Raw genomic sequence first — 17,862 nt, 5'->3', positions numbered from 1 at the left:
CATTTACACAGGACGAGTGTTGGGCAAGTAGCGAATGGCCGTAGTGTTATCTCAATGGAGAGGGGCGGGGGAGCGACAGGAGAGAAATCTGCTAGCTGCTCTGTGACCCAGCCAGCTCTGCTAGCTCCCGTACAGGAGCGCAGAGACACAGGGAAAAGACACATCATTTGCCCGACACTCGTCCTGTGTAAATGGGCCCTAACAGTATGTAATTTGATGCCATTTCCCTCTCACAACAGGCCGAGGTCCCGAGGTCTTTCTCAACATATGGAAAAGAGGACTTCAGACAAGAAAAACAAAAACTATAAAGTGTAAAAAAAAAAATGTACATATTTTTTTTTACTTTTTACCCCCCAAAACTAAACAAAAAAAAGTCAGTGAAAAAAAGAGATTAAAAAAATAGCCATATATGTCATGGGGAAAAAAATAAAAAATAAGGCAGTAAAACCATCACAGGGGTAAACTCCTTAAAAAGTGTCTGGTTCTTTATATACAAAATAGCCTGGTCCTTAGGGGATTGTACCAATATTGCCCGGGAAAGAAGTAGCAGCCGTCCAGTAATAACTAGATGGCAGAAGGGCCACCAAGACAGAAGCCACTCTCACTGAGGCACTTGACCATAGAGTGGTCCCGAGAAGGGAAGTCTGCTACATGATGCTTACCTCTCTGTGTATAACGTGGTTACAAGACATAGGCTGTCGGTCAAGTGGCTGTACAATGGTCTGGCACATGAAACACACCTGGAAAGAAACACTTCTAAAATGGTTTTGCTTACACACATATTCAGAAGGAAAAACATTTTTATGTTTCAATTGACCTTACCTGCGGTCGCCCTGAATATCCTCCATAAGCTGGGGGTAGGAACGTAGTGGTTCTTTGTGCCGCTGGATACTGGGGCCGGCCATGGCCAATAGGCTGAGAAAACAGCATCCCGGGTCAGATAAAATACTGTAATCCCATTGCATATCAGCATTGTACGGCTTGCTGCACATCAATTAACACAAAATGAAAACTTTACAGCACAGCCCAAGTTTCTGGAATGCACTCTGGGGGAGCGTTTACTACACGAGTACACTGCCTTGGGGAAAGCTGTGAGATATGGGCTCTGGGACCGGCAGAATAAGAGGTGGGTGGCTAGTAGGTATAATGTGTAGAAACTGATGGGCCCTTTACACAGTCCGAATGGACATGAATGCTCCTCCAAACATTTGTACCCCTGGCAATCAGGCCGGGTAACAATCAACCAATGAACAAGCAAAAACTCATCTGTCAACTGATTGGTGACGCTTGCCAACTGTCTGTACATTCCCTCGTTCACGCAGGGAGATCTACAGACAGGCTATGGGGTGAATGACTGAAATTACAATTATTCATGCCCATAAGCCGTTTCTCAGACAGTCTAAAAGAAAATTAAATGAGTACTGTTCAACGTGTGCGCTTTGTGCCTTAAAAGCCATACACCGCTTTACCTTTGCTGCTGGGATTGCAGATTCTTTTAGTTGATGCTGCTCTATATGTGTTTCTACCAGCTGGCACAAGGCTTCAACTGTGAGGCCAGACAGAGTGCCACGTCTCATTTTAATCTGCTGAAGGATGTTGGTTAAATGTCCCCTAGACAAAACAAGGCAGTCAATAAGATGCAAACACCCAAAAAAGCAAATATGAAAAGTGATAAAACGTAAAAAACGTCAACATCATAACAATGCAAATAGTAGAAATAGAAGATCCTGGCAAAGGAGAACAGCATGCCATGTTAGGGTGGCTTCACATCTGCGGAGAGGGTTCTGTTCAAGGAGCAGATGGAAGGAATCTCCTGACCGAGCGGGTCAGTCCTATGACGGAACCAAACGGCGCCGAACTGACTCCATTGACTATAATGGGGCCATTTTGGTTTCTGTTCAGCTGTGTGCAATGCCTCTTCTTCCGGTATTTTGTGCCAGAATTTCCAGCGCAGATGTGAAACCATCTTACTTGATCCCCATAATAAGCATCTGCAATATCAAGGCAGTACTGTGCTGTGCCACGTAGCCAAGCTATACCTACTTATTGTACTGTGGGAATCTGGCTTGCAACTTCTCAAGAATTTTGCTCAACTTGTCTGTCCCAGGTACTTCAGAGGTGCCCGAATTCTGAGAGGCACCAAGAAGGTTTGGAGCCGAGGCCACATTTCCAGGGAAGGATGGAGTAAATGGCACAGAATGGGAATGCTGGTGTGGCAGGGAGGATTTTCCATGGAGTCCAATGTCTGTAGATGGCATTGACTGAGATGACATCTGAGCAGGGGCAAAAGCAATTCTTTGTAACATGAGGCTCGGCTACAAATGAATAAGTGAAGCAAATAATTAGATTTCATACAAATTCAGTATGAAGGAAACAGGGGCGCACACCAATGACATGACAGAAGCAAATACAGACTAGAATTCAAATACATTCTTCTTTAATGCAAGTATTGTCCAATCCTACTGGTGGCTATCACAAATCTAAGGGTAGGTCCACACAGTAGCAGGTATGTACATGATTGGCCAGGATGGCAATGTTTAGCTTGCAAAAAAGAAGGCTGAGAGGAGACTTAATAGTGGTCTTTAAAGTAGCTCATACTATACTTATTGAAAATATGACCAAATCTGTGATTGACAAGGTAACTGTTAGGTGGATTCACATCTGGAGTGATAGTACTCAAAGAGTGGTCATAAATGGCTGCACATCCAAGTGGAAGAATGTATCAAGTGGGAACCACAAGGCTCTGTCCTAGGCCCAGTGTTGGTCAACATGGTTATAAATGATCTGGAGGAGGGAATTGATGGGAAAACGGATCAAATCTGCCGACGACACAAAGCTAGGAAGAAGACACAAACACTAACAAAAAAAAATGAAAAAAAGCACATACAGAATGGGAGGAATTGGGCTAAGCAGTAGCACATGTGAAAAAGACTTGGGTATACTAATAGATCATAGACTGAACATGAGTCAACAATGTGATGCAGCAGCCAAAAAGGCAAACACAATTCTGGGGTGTATTAATAGAAGCATAGAGTCTAGATCACGTGAGGTCATTATCCCCTCTACTCTTCCTTAGTCAGACCTCATCTGGAATACTGGGTGCAGTTCTGGGCACCCCACTTTAAAAAAAGACATAGACAAACTGGAGCAAGTTCAGAGAAGAGTTACCAAAATGGTGAGCGGTCTGCAAATCATGTCCTATGAGGAACGGTTAAAGGATCTGGGAATGTTTAGCAGAAGAGAAGGCTGAAAGGAGACTTAATAGCCATCTACAAGTATCTGAAGGGCTGTCACAGTGCAGGGGGATCAGCCTTATTCTCATCTGCACAAGGAAAGACTAGAAGCAATGGGATGAAACTGAAAGGGAGGAGACACAGATTAGATATTAGACAGTGAAGGTGATCAAAGAGTGGAACAGGTTACCACGGGAGGTGGTGCGTTCTCCTTCAATGGAAGTCTTCAGAGGCCAGGCAGACATCTGTCTGGGATGGTTTAGTGAATCCTGCACTGAGCAGGGGGTTGGACCAGATGAACCTGAAGGTCCCTTTCAACTCTAGCATTCTGTGATTCTTCTGACAATTGCAATCGTGGGCCGCATACATCTACTGAATGCACAAAGGGGTTGTAGGACGGTTGTGGCCTGCAGTGATGGCGCTTGCCAGATCATTCATTTAGGCTTAGGCCTATGACATGGGTGGAAATTCAGCTTCCCTGTCATAAGCCAGCAGAATCTTTCACCGTTCTGGTCTGCTCCCTTCCAGGATCCTCTTCCCTGGCTTCTTCTCACTTTAAGCGGCATGTTGCTGGGACTTGTGGTGCCACACATGCAGATAGTGGGATCTGCTCACCTTTGGGATCCATCCTGCAGCTTTTGGGCCATCGCTCCATGAAACAAGCCCTTAACCAGGGTAAACGCTGCCTGGCGGCCAGCTCCCCTGCGGTATTACCCCTTCTGCAGTTTCCTTGTGTGGCACCTAATATCGCTAACTGTCTGCGGCCGTGTTTAGCACCATGTAGAGCAAAAGACTCTAGATAGGGGTCAGCCAGTTTTGTCCTAACTGTATCCACTTCACGGCAGTTACCTGTAGATCCTACTACCAGCTTCCCTTCCGTTCAGCCCTCTCAGATTGCCACACTACCTGTCTGTCACTGGTGGTCTCAGACCTTAGGGCATCCACGGGCGATTTTAGACAGGTTAGACCGCATGTGCAGTCCACCCATTCAGGATGTATCTGATGGCGTCGACTCCATTTTGCAGGACCCCTCCCGTGATAGATCACGAAAGAGAATTAGGTCTTCCCGCTCTATGGTATTATCTGGATCTTCCGCATCGTCCTCTCATTCGGCATTTCCCAAACTGCATTCAAAATTCTGTCCTAGACACAATAGTCGCAAAGATGAAGAGTTGTCTGAATCTCCCTTCAACACATAGATCAAGAACAGGTTTCCATGCTCCCCAGTCTGGTGGAAAGCTTGATAGTGGCCATTACAGATACCCTGCAAGTATTGGATCAGACTCCAACTCCGTCTGCAGTGACTTGCCCGAGACTTTCTTCAAAGACTTTTCCTCTCCATGAGAATTTTGATGGTGTATTGTCCAGGAAATGGAATATCCCCGAAAAACGCTTCACTTAAGTGTCTAGAACTTACGTATCCTTTTCCAGAGGACTTAGTGAAAATATGGCAAGTTTCCCCAGTAGCAATATCCTGCTTAGCATAACATGTTACACTGCCTATGGCGGATGTCTCATCTTTTCAAGATGTGCGTGACAAGAAAATTGAATCCTTGGCTAAATCCTCCTTTGGAGTGGTGGGCTCGGCTCTCAGACCATTTTTACCTCTACCTGGGTTGGCAAGGCAATCACCAAATGGGGACAGCATTTTAAGGTCTCCCCAGTCAAAGCTGTGTCCCCCAATGATGCATAAGAGAAAAGATGATTTTTGAACTCCCCATAAAATCACTTTGTCAGGCATTAGCTTCTTTTATATTTTTCCACCTTGTTGGAGTTTCCTCTTGGTTGTCGCACATGCCGCTATTCTGAGTTGTAATTCTATCAGACAGTCATATTAACTGCCTATTTGGCTACTCCTACTGCTTGCATACAAATCTGGTTAGCTTTGTGCCTGCAGGGGAACTATAGCTAGTGGGAGGAGCTAACACTTTTTCTGCTTAGTGTTCGCCTTCTAGTGGCAGCAGATATACCCACAGTCAAAGCTGTGTCCTCCCCAAACGAAAAAAAAGATTTTACGGCAAGTACAAAAATCTTCTTATTGTGGATTTGTTGTGGATCATCAGCAAAAACTGCAATTGCAGATAATCATTCAAAATTGGTAAGGGAAGGTGGGAGCACATCTCAATCGCCGGTCTCGGTTTCCAATCCTCCAGTGATGACATTTCATGTCACCCAGATGGACACATCGCTGGAGTCTGGTGGGAGACAACAATGCAGGAGCACCAGGGATTGGTGGATAAGCAGACTGCTGGGTTTTTTTTATAAAGGATTATTTGCACAAGGAAAAGCCACACCAAAATCCAAACGATTGGCTTTGAGGACGGGAATTTCCCTGCTATTTTCTGTATATTTGCTGTTGGAGTTTTCAGCAACAAATCCATTTAGTTTGGACTTAGATTTAAAAAGGTGTGTTGCCATCTGTAGCATATCCACAGGACTTTTCAATTTTGTCTTGAATAGTCCATTGAGCACAGGTAGTAAAAAAGCTAATTCATTTGACTAATATACACTGTGTATGACTAAAAAACATAGTAACATACTTTGTAAAAGTTGAAAGGCGACACAAGACCTGCTGCAATGTTAAAGAGTCTGCCAGCAACTTTGAGCCCACATAATCTAAACTGATAGGAGTAGAAACACAGAGTACATGGATAGAAGTAATATATTTACCTTCCCTGCTGCTGAATGCAGCCTGCTGACCACTTGCGCACATGAATACAATAGGACGACTAAAGGCCCATTTACATGAAAGATGATTGCTCAATATTCGTTCAAAAGATAACGAACGGCAGTTTTGAGCGATCATTTTGCATAAACTACTAAGTAAGCTACTCAGCTACTTAGTAGCTCACTAGCGTGTAAATGAAGATTTTTCTGAATGCAGATAACAGCTGGAGGCCTGTTATCTGCATTCAGCTCCATTGTTCTCAAGCAGGATAGCAGTTGAAAGAATACTATCAGCACTATCCCGTGGAAAACTCAGTGTGCGGTCTGATGAGACCCCACAATGATTTTCGAAATGGCTTGAAGTCAGCGATCTAAACCCACCAGAGGAGCCATTCACTTAAAACAGTTACTGCTAAACAAAAAGATCCATGTATCAGCTTAATATCAAGGAATCCCTCTAAGAAGTTTGAAGGAACCAAATTGCACAAACTATACCTATACAATGCTACAAAGTAAGAAAGGTAAGAATGCTTTAAAAAAAAATATTATATATCACATACTCCTATAATAAACTCCAGATGGAGACAGACAGAAGGGGGTGAGGTAACTTACATCCGATGGTGGAGGAGTCAAATTTGGAGTCATTATTGATGGTAAATTGCTTAACTTGGTGCCATTCTTCACCTGTTTAATTTGCGTTTCAAATTGCTCCTAAAAAATAAAAAAGGAATATAAAGTTCTGATAAGCGTGTTATTACATGAATGCAGTTACATTTGCCTGCAAAGTACTGGGTTAGCCTGGCAATCATGGGGAAACCACTAGTGCAGTTTATAGTACTTGTGTAATGGCACCCTAAGGCCTCATGTCCACAGGGAAAATCAGGCCTGCCGTGGATTCTCCATGCAGAATCCCGCAGCGGATCCCTCCTATCCCGGGGACATGAGGCTAAAAAAAAAGATTGAAAAAAAAAAAACTTGCCTGTCCGGATGCTGCGGATCTTCCTCCGTCATGGACGGATCTTTTTTCTTCGGCCCGGCGGATGTGCTCGGCACTCTTTTTTTTTTTTTTTAACTCCTGCTCTCCCGCGCTACCGCACCAGAGAGCAGAAATTCAGGTACGGGTGTTCTGCGGATCCAGACAGCTTCCATAGGCTTCAATAGAAGCGTGCGGGAGCCGTTCCCGCGGGGGACACGCACTAAAAATGGAGCATGCCGCAGGTGTTTTCCCGCAGGCGCAATCCGCGCCTGAAGGGAAAATGACATCCGCAGGTATTTAACTACCTGCGGGTGTCCAATGCATCCCTATGGGGCACGGATTACGCTGCGGGAAAAACGCTGCGGATTTTAAATAATTTACCGGTGGACATGAGGCCTTATAGTGTGTTCTTTAAATTGAAGCAGCTAGTAACCACTTGCCTCATACGTTTACTTTTATTCTTCCATGCTTAACCCTGTCTCCAAGCTCCTACTAACTAAACTACTTATTGTCCCTTTATAGAAAGCTGCTAACTCTGGTAAAATTAAAGGTGATGTCCACAGAGGCATTTACACAAACTGATGGTGTCCGAAACTCCGCTTCCAGTGAAGTGCCGACACCAGGTCATATGGTATTGCCCCTCTCTATGTGCTTTTAATGTAATCAACAAAGCAGGCTGTGCGACTCATCTTAACAACTAAGCCAACCCCTTTCCGCTACAGCCAATTGTTAAAACTGGGCAGAAGTGGGTTCATTTAAGTATTTAGCCACCGTGGAAACGACCTTTAAAACGTAAAACAGGTTGTGCAGTTTAGAAAACACAATTCTATATACCCTATTGGGGAATTCTAAGTTGATATTCGGGTGTTCTTGGCCAGACAGGAGAGCAGCTGAAACAAATATTTTTGGTATAACTTACCGTAAAATCTCTTTCTCGTCACGTTCATTGGGGGACACAGCCAGACCATGGGATATAGCCACTGCCACTAGGTGGCGACACTAAGCACAAAGTGTTAGCCCCTTCCACCGCCTATATCTCCCCTGCAGGTACTCAGCTAATCAGTTTCGTATGCAAGCAGTAGGAGTAACCAGTGGGAGCACAATAAAATTACATTTTTACATAATTCAAACATACACATGTTCTGGGTTAACCAAACGCCCTCCGCGACCGAAGAACAGAAAGTTCCAGCAACCGCCATTTTAGAAAACGGGGTGGGTGCTGTGTCCCCCAATGAACGTGACGAGAAAGAGATTTTACGGTAAGTAATACCAAAAATATTCGTTTCTCGTCCGTATCATTGGGGGACACAGCCAGACCATGGGACGTTCCCAAGCAGTCTCGCACGAAACATGGGAAGGGTTACCTACAAACAGTCCCAAGCAGTCAGAGGATAGCTGCCTGTAGAATCTAAGATCACGGGAGGCGTCCACTGATGCGTACGTATGGACCCTATAAAATTTTGAAAATGTATGTGAGAAAGCCAGAGCCGCCTTGCGTAATTGCAGGGCTGAGGCCCTATGACGAACAGCCATGAGGCCCCCATCGCCCGTGTGGAGAGGGCCGTCACCCGGAAGGGCGACGACCGCTCCTTGGCGTGGTACGCCTCTGCCACCAGCGTCCGTATCCACCTAGAAATGGTCACTCTAGAGGTCGCCGATCCTTACGCGGCCCTTCTGGGATTACAAACCGTGTCTCTGTCCGACGGAAGTCCCTGGTTTTTGCCACATAACTTCGCAAGACTCTTACTAGGTCCAGTCGGTGTAGCGCTCTCTCTCTTAAATGTACCGGAGCCAGACTAAAGATGGAAGAATGATGTCCCCGTTAAGATGGAATGGTGACACTCCTCTTGGTAGGAACTCCGGAGCTGGTCCTAGCACCACCTTGTCCTGGTGGAGCGTCATAAAGGGTGACTCGATCGACAGGGTGGTCAACTCGGACATCCTACGTATTGACGTGATCGCTCCCAGAAACACCACTTTCCAACTCAAAAACCGCAACGGTATCTTTCTAGGCGGCTCGCCAGGGTGTGACAGTAGTGCATCAAACACCAAATTGCGATCCCATGCCGAAGAGGTGGCCGGGAGGGGGGGGGGGGGGGGGGGGGGGGGGGGAGGGGGAGACGCATGGGTGACCCCCTGATGGAAAGTCTGCACCGCCAACCTATTAGCAATCGGCCTCTGAAAAAGAACAGAAAGGAGCCGATACCTGGCCCCTCAGTGAGCCTACTATCAACCCAATTCTAGGCCCGTCTGTAGAAATGCCAGAGTATTTGACAGTGAGAACCGCATGGGGTGGAAGTGACGGTCCTCGTACCAGCCAAAAAAAGTCTCCAGACGCGAAGGTAGATCCTTGAAGATGCCAGCTTCCTGGTCTGTTTCATTGTCTGATAACTGCCTCCGCAAAACCCTGTCTTCTCAGTATTGCGGTTTCGACAGCCAGGCCGTCAATATGAAGCGACCCTGAACTCGGGTGGAAGAGGGGTCCTTGAGGAAGCAGGTCTTCCCGTTCTGGAAGGCGCTACGGTACAGCGGCCAGAAGCTCTATGATGTTCGCGTACCACGCTCGCCTCGGTCAGTCTGGCACCACTAGAATTACCGGCCATTCCTCCTTCCTGATCTTCCTTAGTACCCTCGGTACGAGCAGAAGAGGGGGGGGGGGGGGAACACATACGGAAGCCTAAAACCTGCCCGTGGAATTACCAGTGCGTCTACTGCCACCGTCTGAGGATCTCGAGACCGGGCCACAAATAGGCGTACTCTGTAGTTCAGTCTGGACGCCCTCACCTTTACATCCGGGGTGCTCCAGCGACGATAGATCGTCTGAAAAACATCCAGGTGCAGTTCCCACTTGCCGAGATCCACCGTCTCCCGGCTGAATAATCTGCCACCCAGTTCTTTACCCCTGTGATGCACCCCGCCGAGATGGGCCGCAGATGCCTCTCTGCCCAGCTGAGTATTCCGGATACCTCTATACTTGCTCTTGCACCTCGCGGGCCTCCCTGCTGATTGATATACGCGACTACCGTCGCATTGTCCGTCTGGATCCGTACATCCTTTTCCCTGGGACATGGGCAAAATTGCTGCAGAGCTAATTGGATGGCCCACAACTCCGAGATGTTGATTGGAAGGCCTGCTTCGTTTGGGGACCACACCCCCTGGGTGGACAGTTCCCCCAGAGTCCTGCCCCCGCCGTAACGGCTAGCGTCCGTGGTTAGTACCATCCATTGGCCTGGAAGCAGTGAACGACCTCCTTGAATTCTTCTGGTATTCAACCACCATCTCAGGGTGGCCTGGACCCGAGGTGCTATTACCATCTGCTGATCCAGAGTCAGTAGTGACCTGTTTCAATGTGATAGAATGAGGTGTTGGAATGCCCGTGAGTGAAACTGCGCGAACGGTATTGCTTTGAACGAAGCCACCATCCGACCCAACACGTTATGCAATGCCCGATGGCTACCAGCTTCCCCAGACGCAGGGACTGCACGATGCTGACCAGCGCTCCCCCCCCCCCCCCCCTTTGAATGGGGCAAAACGGATCTGGTGCTTCCTGGTGTCGAATACCATCCCCAGGAATCCCCACCGCTGCATCGGAACTAGACAGGATCTGTCGTGGTTGACGTTGAAATGCAGAAATCGCTGATGGGATTCGCGAATCAGGATATGCAGGCATGCATCCCTGATGTCCACCGATGAAAGAAACTCCCCGGTTCCATAGAGTCAATCACTGACCTGAGGGACGCCATACGGACATGTTCAGCTCTGAAGTAGTGGTTCGGCCGTCTCAAAATCGAGGACAGGTCTGGCCCTGCCCTCCCCTTTGGGGACTACAAGGAGGTTTGAATAAAAAAAAACCCCGTCCGCGTTGCCAAAACGGAAAAGGCACCACTACACCCTGTGCCAGCAGGTGTTCTATCGCTAGGAAAAACTGCGCCACTCCTTCCGGGGTCTTCGACCCCCTGGACCTGCAATGAATGATCCCGCAGGAAGGACGCAAACTCGCTGGCGTAACCAACCGAGACGACTTCCTGTACCCAGAAGTCGGACACATGCGTCGGCCACACTTCGCGGAACAGGGAAAACCTGCCCCCCACCCTTTGTACCTGCGCCCCTGGGCGCCTTTGACCGGGACCGCCAGGCTGGCCTGGTTTTAAGGGAAGGCTGCTTCCTTTGTTCCGTCGGGACCCTTCATGCCTGTGTCCACTGCCCTGCTGAGGGCCGAGACGTAAACCGGCAAAAGGAGCGAAAAAAAAGGGGGTGTTCCTTTTTGATGCCGCTCTCTCCCCCCTTCCGGAATTCTGCAGAAGGGAGGGCTCTACAGCCTGAGCGTCCCTGATCAGCTCGTCCCATCTGGCCCCAAAAGTGCCTATCACCCTCAAAGGGGAGCTTAGCGAGACCTCCTTTGACCATGCAACCGCTGACCCCCTCCTTTAGCCGTGAGGTCCGGCGCGACACCACCGAAATCGCAGAAGCCCCGGCCACACATTTAGCCGAGTCTGAACACGCCGCACAGACAAATCTCCCGCCTGGATAATATTGTCTGTGGCCTCCAACAGATAGTTGGGCGGCACCCCGACAAGAATATCCCTGCGCAGTTGCTTCACCCACGCCGATGCCCTGCTCACCAGGTGGACCGCAAAGCGGTGCCCGCTGCCTGAAAAGCTGACCTTATCAAAAGCCTCTCCAACGCGGTACTCCTTGACACCTGCGATACAGGCGGGTCCACTACAGGAGGCACTGACCACCTTCTCACAGGAACCTCCGGGAAGGGATAGGCAGCGTTCAGGACCTGCCTGGTTGCCTGCACTGTATATCGGGAACCTCCCATTCCCCTTCTAGGGACCTCCTCACACCAGGTGAGGAGAAAAAAACCTGATGCGGGCGCTTCTGCCGCTTGAAGGGCACCGCCGCTAGAGGCACTCAGGCTCCTCTGTTACCTGCAGTGTGACCTTTACTGCCACTACCAAGCTGTCCATTAATGTGGGCAGTCCAGAGGCTTGCTCCTGGTCTAGATCTGAGAGTGACGACACACAAGAGTGTTCCTCCTCCGAACCACTCTTTCCCCCAGACAGGTGACTGCGGTCGCTGCACCTGGGGCGTAGCCTGGGACGCCAAAGAACATGAGAAATGTGCTGAAGGGTAACAAGTCAGAGAAGAGCTTTCCTGGAAGGTTCACGCCTAGGTGAGAAACGCATGAGTAAAGCTGGCACTGGATCTGAACCAGGCACCTCGATCTGCAGTCAAATGCTCTTCCAACGAGCTATTCCCCCCTGAACATGCGTCCCGCGAGGGAGCCGGGTGAGAACGAGCATACCTCGCCATGTACCGCGACCGTCGGGAGGATAGCCCTGAACGATAGTACGTACGGGCAAACACCCTGAAACTGTGGGACCCGTGAAAAGACTCCCTAGAGCGGTGGGACCTGGAGGACTTGAAGGACCTCCTGGAGCGGCGAGACCTATGGCAGGATTCCTCATTGCTGCGGAATCTCCGCTTCCCGTGGAAGCTCAGGGGAGGGCACTCAGTATCAGCCTGCAAACGACGCAATATTGCCGCTGATGCGCTGGCTAGGCCTGAGACTGCAGCGGCAAGGAACAAAGCCCATTCAGGTTCGGCTGCCTGCATCACAAGGGCGGAGGGAGGCACAGGGGAGCCTGGCACCTGCCAAGCTGGCATACAATTTATACAGCGGGTTTCCGCCTGACCGCACGGGAGCTTTTGCGTTGCACGAAGCACACGCACAGAATCTCAGCCACTCCAAACACCTGGCTGGACCCCTCTGGCTGGGGTCAGATGTGCGCTGTCACAGGAAAAAGAGGCGTCCCCCCCCACCGTGCTGCTGCAAGCAGGTAACTGCAGGGGGGGATACACAGGAGTGCTGCCTAAGAAGGGCTTACCCTGTCCCACGGCTGTCCTGTCCCAGCTGGAGCTCCTGGGTTGTTTGCACGACACAGAGGGCTTCTCCTATGGGCAGTACTCTGGCACAGCAGCACTTCCTCTTGCTGGGGAACAACACTGTCCTGGGAGTGGTGTCTCCCCTGCAGGGACCGCCTCTTTAAAACTCCCGCGCTGCTGAGGTGGGCGTGGCCTGCCTCCGGCTGCTGAGGTGGGTGTGGCCTGCCTCCGGCTCCCGGCAGTGCCGTTCAGCGTCCTGGGGCGGCCGCTGGGGTCCTGCCACTGCCGGCCCGTATCCAGTCTCTGCCGCAGGCACGGCCCGCGCTCCTTCCGCCGATGGCCTTGCGATCCGCGTCCAGCTACTGTCACCGCCGCAGCCGCCGCTCGCTACCGCGTGCCTGGACCTGCGGCCGCTCAACTCCAGACCGCCAGCAAAGCTCCCGGTCTTCGTTTGCCCAGGTATGCCTCCTCTGTAACCCCTGCACCGCCAGGCATGGGCTGAACCTGCAGCTGCTCCATAGGGAGCCACCTGGGACTCTCCACGATGATTGGGGTCCAACCTAAGGGGGGTACCTGACAGCCGACTCTTGTGCAGATCCGGGGGGAGGAAGGGGGATCCTCTTTGGGGCCGCGCTCTCCTCCAGCGTCCCACGCCTCTTGCCCCGTCCGCACTCCAGCAGTGTTCGCCCTTTGCGCTCGCCGTCACCAGGAGGGCGCCACTCCAGACGGGGGGGAACCCTATAGCTGGTGGGCAGCGACTCCAATGCACAAAGGCAGGGTCGTGCCACCTTTGCTTCTGTGGGAAAGGCACAGCAGCGTGGCGGAGACACCACCTGTTTGCGCCTTCCCCCGGGAGGACAGGAAAAAGCCAGGGAAAAGCCCCGACTCCCCGTATTCCCGCCACGAAGTCCCTCCGGACCTACACACGTCTGCTTCCTGCAGATACTAAGCTAAAAACTGATTAGCTGAGTGCCTGCAGGGAAGATATAGCTGGTGGGAGGGGCTAACACTTTGTGCTTAGTGTCGCTTCCTAGTGGCAGTGGCTATATCCCATGGTCTGGCTGTGTCCCCCAATGATACGGACGAGAAAAGAGCATCCCTCGCTCTAGAGCAGGGATCCCCAACTCCAGTCCTCAGGGACCACTAACAGGTCATGTTTTCAGGATATCCTATGGTAAGAACACCTGTGGCAATGTCGGTGTTACGGTATACTACCCTTGATACGCCAGCCCGGGTACCCTAGATCTCACCCACATTCCCTGTCCCTGCCTACTTGCCTCCACTCCTGGCTATCCCCAGGCGGGCAACTGGGCGGCGATCCCTACTCTCCCTAGGGACCGAAAAGACAAAAGGTTTCAATAATGACTTATGAAAGACCCTAAGAACCCTCCATGTAGCTGGCAAATCAAGTTCATAAGTGAGCGGATTTACTACATGTGTGATGACAAAGGGACCCACCAGTTTCAAAGACGAAACCTTCAATTTGAGATTTCTAGAAGACAAATATACCTTCTGTCCCACCCTGTAAGGTTCAGATACGGACAGACTCCTCCCACTACGCAACTGCATACGGGCCCCCGTTGCCTCCAGATTCTTCTGTACTTCTTTCCATACCCCCAGCAGTGCACCTGTGGGGACATCAGCTGCAGGACAGGCAGATGGAGTAGAAATAGCTGTAATGAAGCGAGGATGCTGACCGTATACACACAGGAATGGAGATACCCCAGTGGAAAAGCAAGTACGGCTGTGTAGCGCAAACTCTGCCAGCGCAGGAATTCTGCCCACTGATGAGCCTTTTCGCTAGCAAACAACCGTAAATATTGCACTAAATCCTGGTTCTTCCGCTCAGTCTGACCATTAGTTTGTGGGTGGAATGCTGCGAGAAGGAAAGCGAAGTTCCCAGGTTTCTACAGAAGGCTCGCTAAAATTGCGCAACAAACTGAACCCCGCGATCAGATACGATGTTCTCGGGAGCCCCATGTAGACTAATGATTTTTTACAAAAATCTTAGAAAATTCTATCGCAGAAGGTAGCTTCTTTAATGCCACAAAATGTGCCATCTTTGAGAAACGGTCAACAACAACTAGGATCGTGGTGAACTGCTGAGACTCAGGTAGATCAGTAATAAAATATACCGATAAATGCGATCACGGAGAAGACGGCACTGGTAACGGTCTCAGAGGCCCCTCCGGACGACACCGCCGACTTTTACTGCGTGCACAGACAGAGCATCCCTTAACAAAGTTGCGGATCTCCCGAGACATGCCTGGCTACCAGTAGTATCTAGTACACAGATCCAGAGTCCCCTGAATCCCCGGATGGCCTGCGAGAACAGATGAGTGAGACTCTTCAATGACTCTAAGACGCAAGGTCTCTGGCACAAACCATCTGCCCTCCGGCACCCCCAGGGGAGCATCCTGCTGACAACTCCGTTGATGAGGAACGAGATCAGATTCTACACCTGCCACGACCACCCCAGGTGCCAAGATATTCTCGGGAGCCACTGTCTCACTTTCCGGCGAACCGAAACTCCGTGAGAGGGCGTCTGCCTTCACGTTCTTCTCCCCTAGAATATATGTAATGACGAGGTTAAACCAGGCGAAAAGCAACGCCCACCTGGCCTGCCGAGCTGTGAGTCTCTTAGCATTGGTGAGATATACCAAGTTTTTATGATCAGTAAACATGGTAATGGGATGCCTTACACCCTCAAGATGGTGACGCCACTCTTCTAGAGACCACTTAATCGCCAATAACTCATGATTACCCACGTCTTAGTTAAGTTCCGCCGAACTGAACTTCCGCAAGAAGAACGCACATGGACTACACCCAGGTCTCCCACTGACTTCCTGAGACAATACAGCCCCTGCCCCCACCTCAGATGCATCGACCTCAATGAAGAACGGTTGCCGCGCGTCAGGCTGTACTAGCACCGGGGCAGCAGTAAACACATGTGAGTCCCAGTCTGGGGAGTACACCAGAATGTCATGGAGATATATGACCAAAAATACCCCCAGGAAGTCGTGGAAGACCGCGTTCATAAATCCCTGGAACACAGCGGGGGCATTACAAAGTCCGAAGGGCATGACTAGACATTCAAAATGTCCAAACGACGTATTGAACGTGGTCTTCCACTCATCTCCCTTTCGCATGTGAATTAAATAGTAAGCCCCCCTTAAGTCCAATTTGGAAAACCAGTGGGCCTCTACCACCTGATTTAACAAATCAGGAATCAGGGGCAAGGAGCACTGGTTCTTTACGGACAAGCCGGGGGGACGCGCCCCGACCGCGGGACCCCACACACTGCTGCCCTGGGAGGACCAGCAACCACCACATGGTAACAGTCTGAGGCATCGACAATAATTACATCACCTGTGCAACACTGAGGAAATCCGGAAAACATGACCTGTTGGTGGTCCCTGAGGACTGGTGTTGGGGTACAGTATTCTAGAGGACCTTTCTTGTATCACACAGATAGCCCACTGATTCAAATGAGCACTGTGTAATGCCTCGTTTCTCCTGCAGGGAAGTTGAACTACTACTGTCAGGTTTCCCCAAGGTTTACAGTCTATGGTTGCTACCAAGCAGGGGGACACTTTGTTATCAGCTTAATCTCAAGGGATCCCTCTAAGAAGTTTGAAGGAACCAAATTGCACAAACTATACCTATACAATACTACAAAGTAAGAATGCGTTAAAAAAAAAATTATATATGAATAAAAGAGAGTGCGAGAGCGAGAAAAAGCGTGAAAGAGCGAGAGTGTGAGAGAGCGAGACAGCGTGAGAAAGTGTGAGTGAAAGATGTTAATAGTTAATATTTTTATCAAAGGTGACTCAACAAAAAGACAGAAATCCAAATTAAAAATAAATCAACATTTGACGTGACCGCCTTTTGCCTTAAAGAAATATCAAGAACATTAGCCACAGTTCTTCTTGGTACACTTGCACTCAGTTTTTGAACGCACTCGGCAAGGAGGTTGTTCCAGACATCTAGGAGGACTAAGCACAGATCTTCTGTGGATGTCGGCTGGCTCCAATCCTCTTCTCTCTTAATGTAATCCCAGACAGACTTGATGATGTTAAGATTAGGCCTCTGTGGGGCCACAGCAGCATTTTCCCTAGTTCTTCTCAACGTTGAACTATTTGTTAATGACCCTAAACATCCAGCCAATGTCATTAAGAACTATCCTCAGAGTTGGGAAAAACAAGGAGTCCTGGAAGTGCTGATGTGGCCCCAACAGAGCCCCGATCTCAACATCATCCAGTCTGTCCGGGATTACATGAAGAGACAGAAGGATTTGAGCGAAACAACATCCACAGAAGATCTGCGTCATTCAAGATGTCTCCATACACATATACATACATACATATATACATACATACACTAGACATGGTGTGAAAGGTGAAGGACAAAAGTGGTCCCAGAACAGAAACCAGTGTCACAGCCTCTCATTCACAAATGACTGAGAGAAGTTAGTCACCTACCTGCAGATTTGTCTTCATTTGATGAATACCGGCTAGTCTGGCATCCCACCTCTGCTTCAGCTGTATCCACTCTGAATTGGAAGGAGCAACGCTGAGAGATGATACATGGGTATTTATAATTAATACAACTGGATTTCAGAAATCTACTGTGTCGTGTAGAAGCAGGAGAACTTGGCATCAGCATTGGGCCGCCTGCACACGACCAAATTTGCATTGTGGAAACCGGAGCAGGCGTCCACCTCAGGATTCCGCAGCGCAAACCACCTGTAACATGCTATGGAAAGGCGGTTTTTCCTGCCCAAGAGCGGAAATCAATTGCGATTCTCGCAGCAGCATGCTCTATTTTGAGGCAGATTCCATGCGGATGGCCTCCATTGAAGTCAATGGAAACCATCTGACCCGCGGCCCTTCCGCAATAATCATTGCGCGGCATTATCTGTACTGCATATGTGCGCCGGCCGGCACATCCGCAGCACAGAAGAATATGGACAGATACACAGGGGTCAGCGGCTAGGCACAGGGTTGTATTCCGCTGCGGGATCCCACATGTGGAATTTGACCGGGTAGTGTGCAGGCGGCCTTACAAAGATACTATTTGATCTGGACACAGAAC

General features: G+C 49.6%; 1 protein-coding gene across 6 annotated transcripts in view; it reads right to left on the bottom strand.

Moving 5' to 3' along the window:
- Positions 1–17,862, bottom strand: part of RNF214 (ring finger protein 214) — a 95,642-nt gene that overhangs the window by 14,388 nt on the left and 63,392 nt on the right. For 3 of the 6 annotated variants that reach the window (XM_066606011.1, XM_066606010.1, XM_066606012.1), the window contains exons 9-14: positions 17,250–17,340; positions 6,513–6,611; positions 2,044–2,315; positions 1,470–1,611; positions 823–915; positions 663–740 (exon numbers count right to left, since the gene is read on the bottom strand). In XM_066606011.1, coding sequence (XP_066462108.1) covers positions 663–740; positions 823–915; positions 1,470–1,611; positions 2,044–2,315; positions 6,513–6,611; positions 17,250–17,340 — 775 coding nt within the window. Of the gene's footprint in view, positions 1–662; positions 757–822; positions 916–1,469; positions 1,612–2,043; positions 2,316–6,512; positions 6,612–17,249; positions 17,341–17,862 lie in introns of all 6 variants that reach the window. The other 3 variants (XM_066606015.1, XM_066606013.1, XM_066606014.1) reach the window with 3 other exon arrangements.

This window comes from Eleutherodactylus coqui, chromosome 6, assembly GCF_035609145.1.
Source record: "Eleutherodactylus coqui strain aEleCoq1 chromosome 6, aEleCoq1.hap1, whole genome shotgun sequence".
Lineage (NCBI taxonomy): Eukaryota > Metazoa > Chordata > Amphibia > Anura > Eleutherodactylidae > Eleutherodactylus > Eleutherodactylus coqui.
Note: the sequence above shows the minus strand (reverse complement) of the source record. Positions and strands in the feature narration are given on the sequence as shown.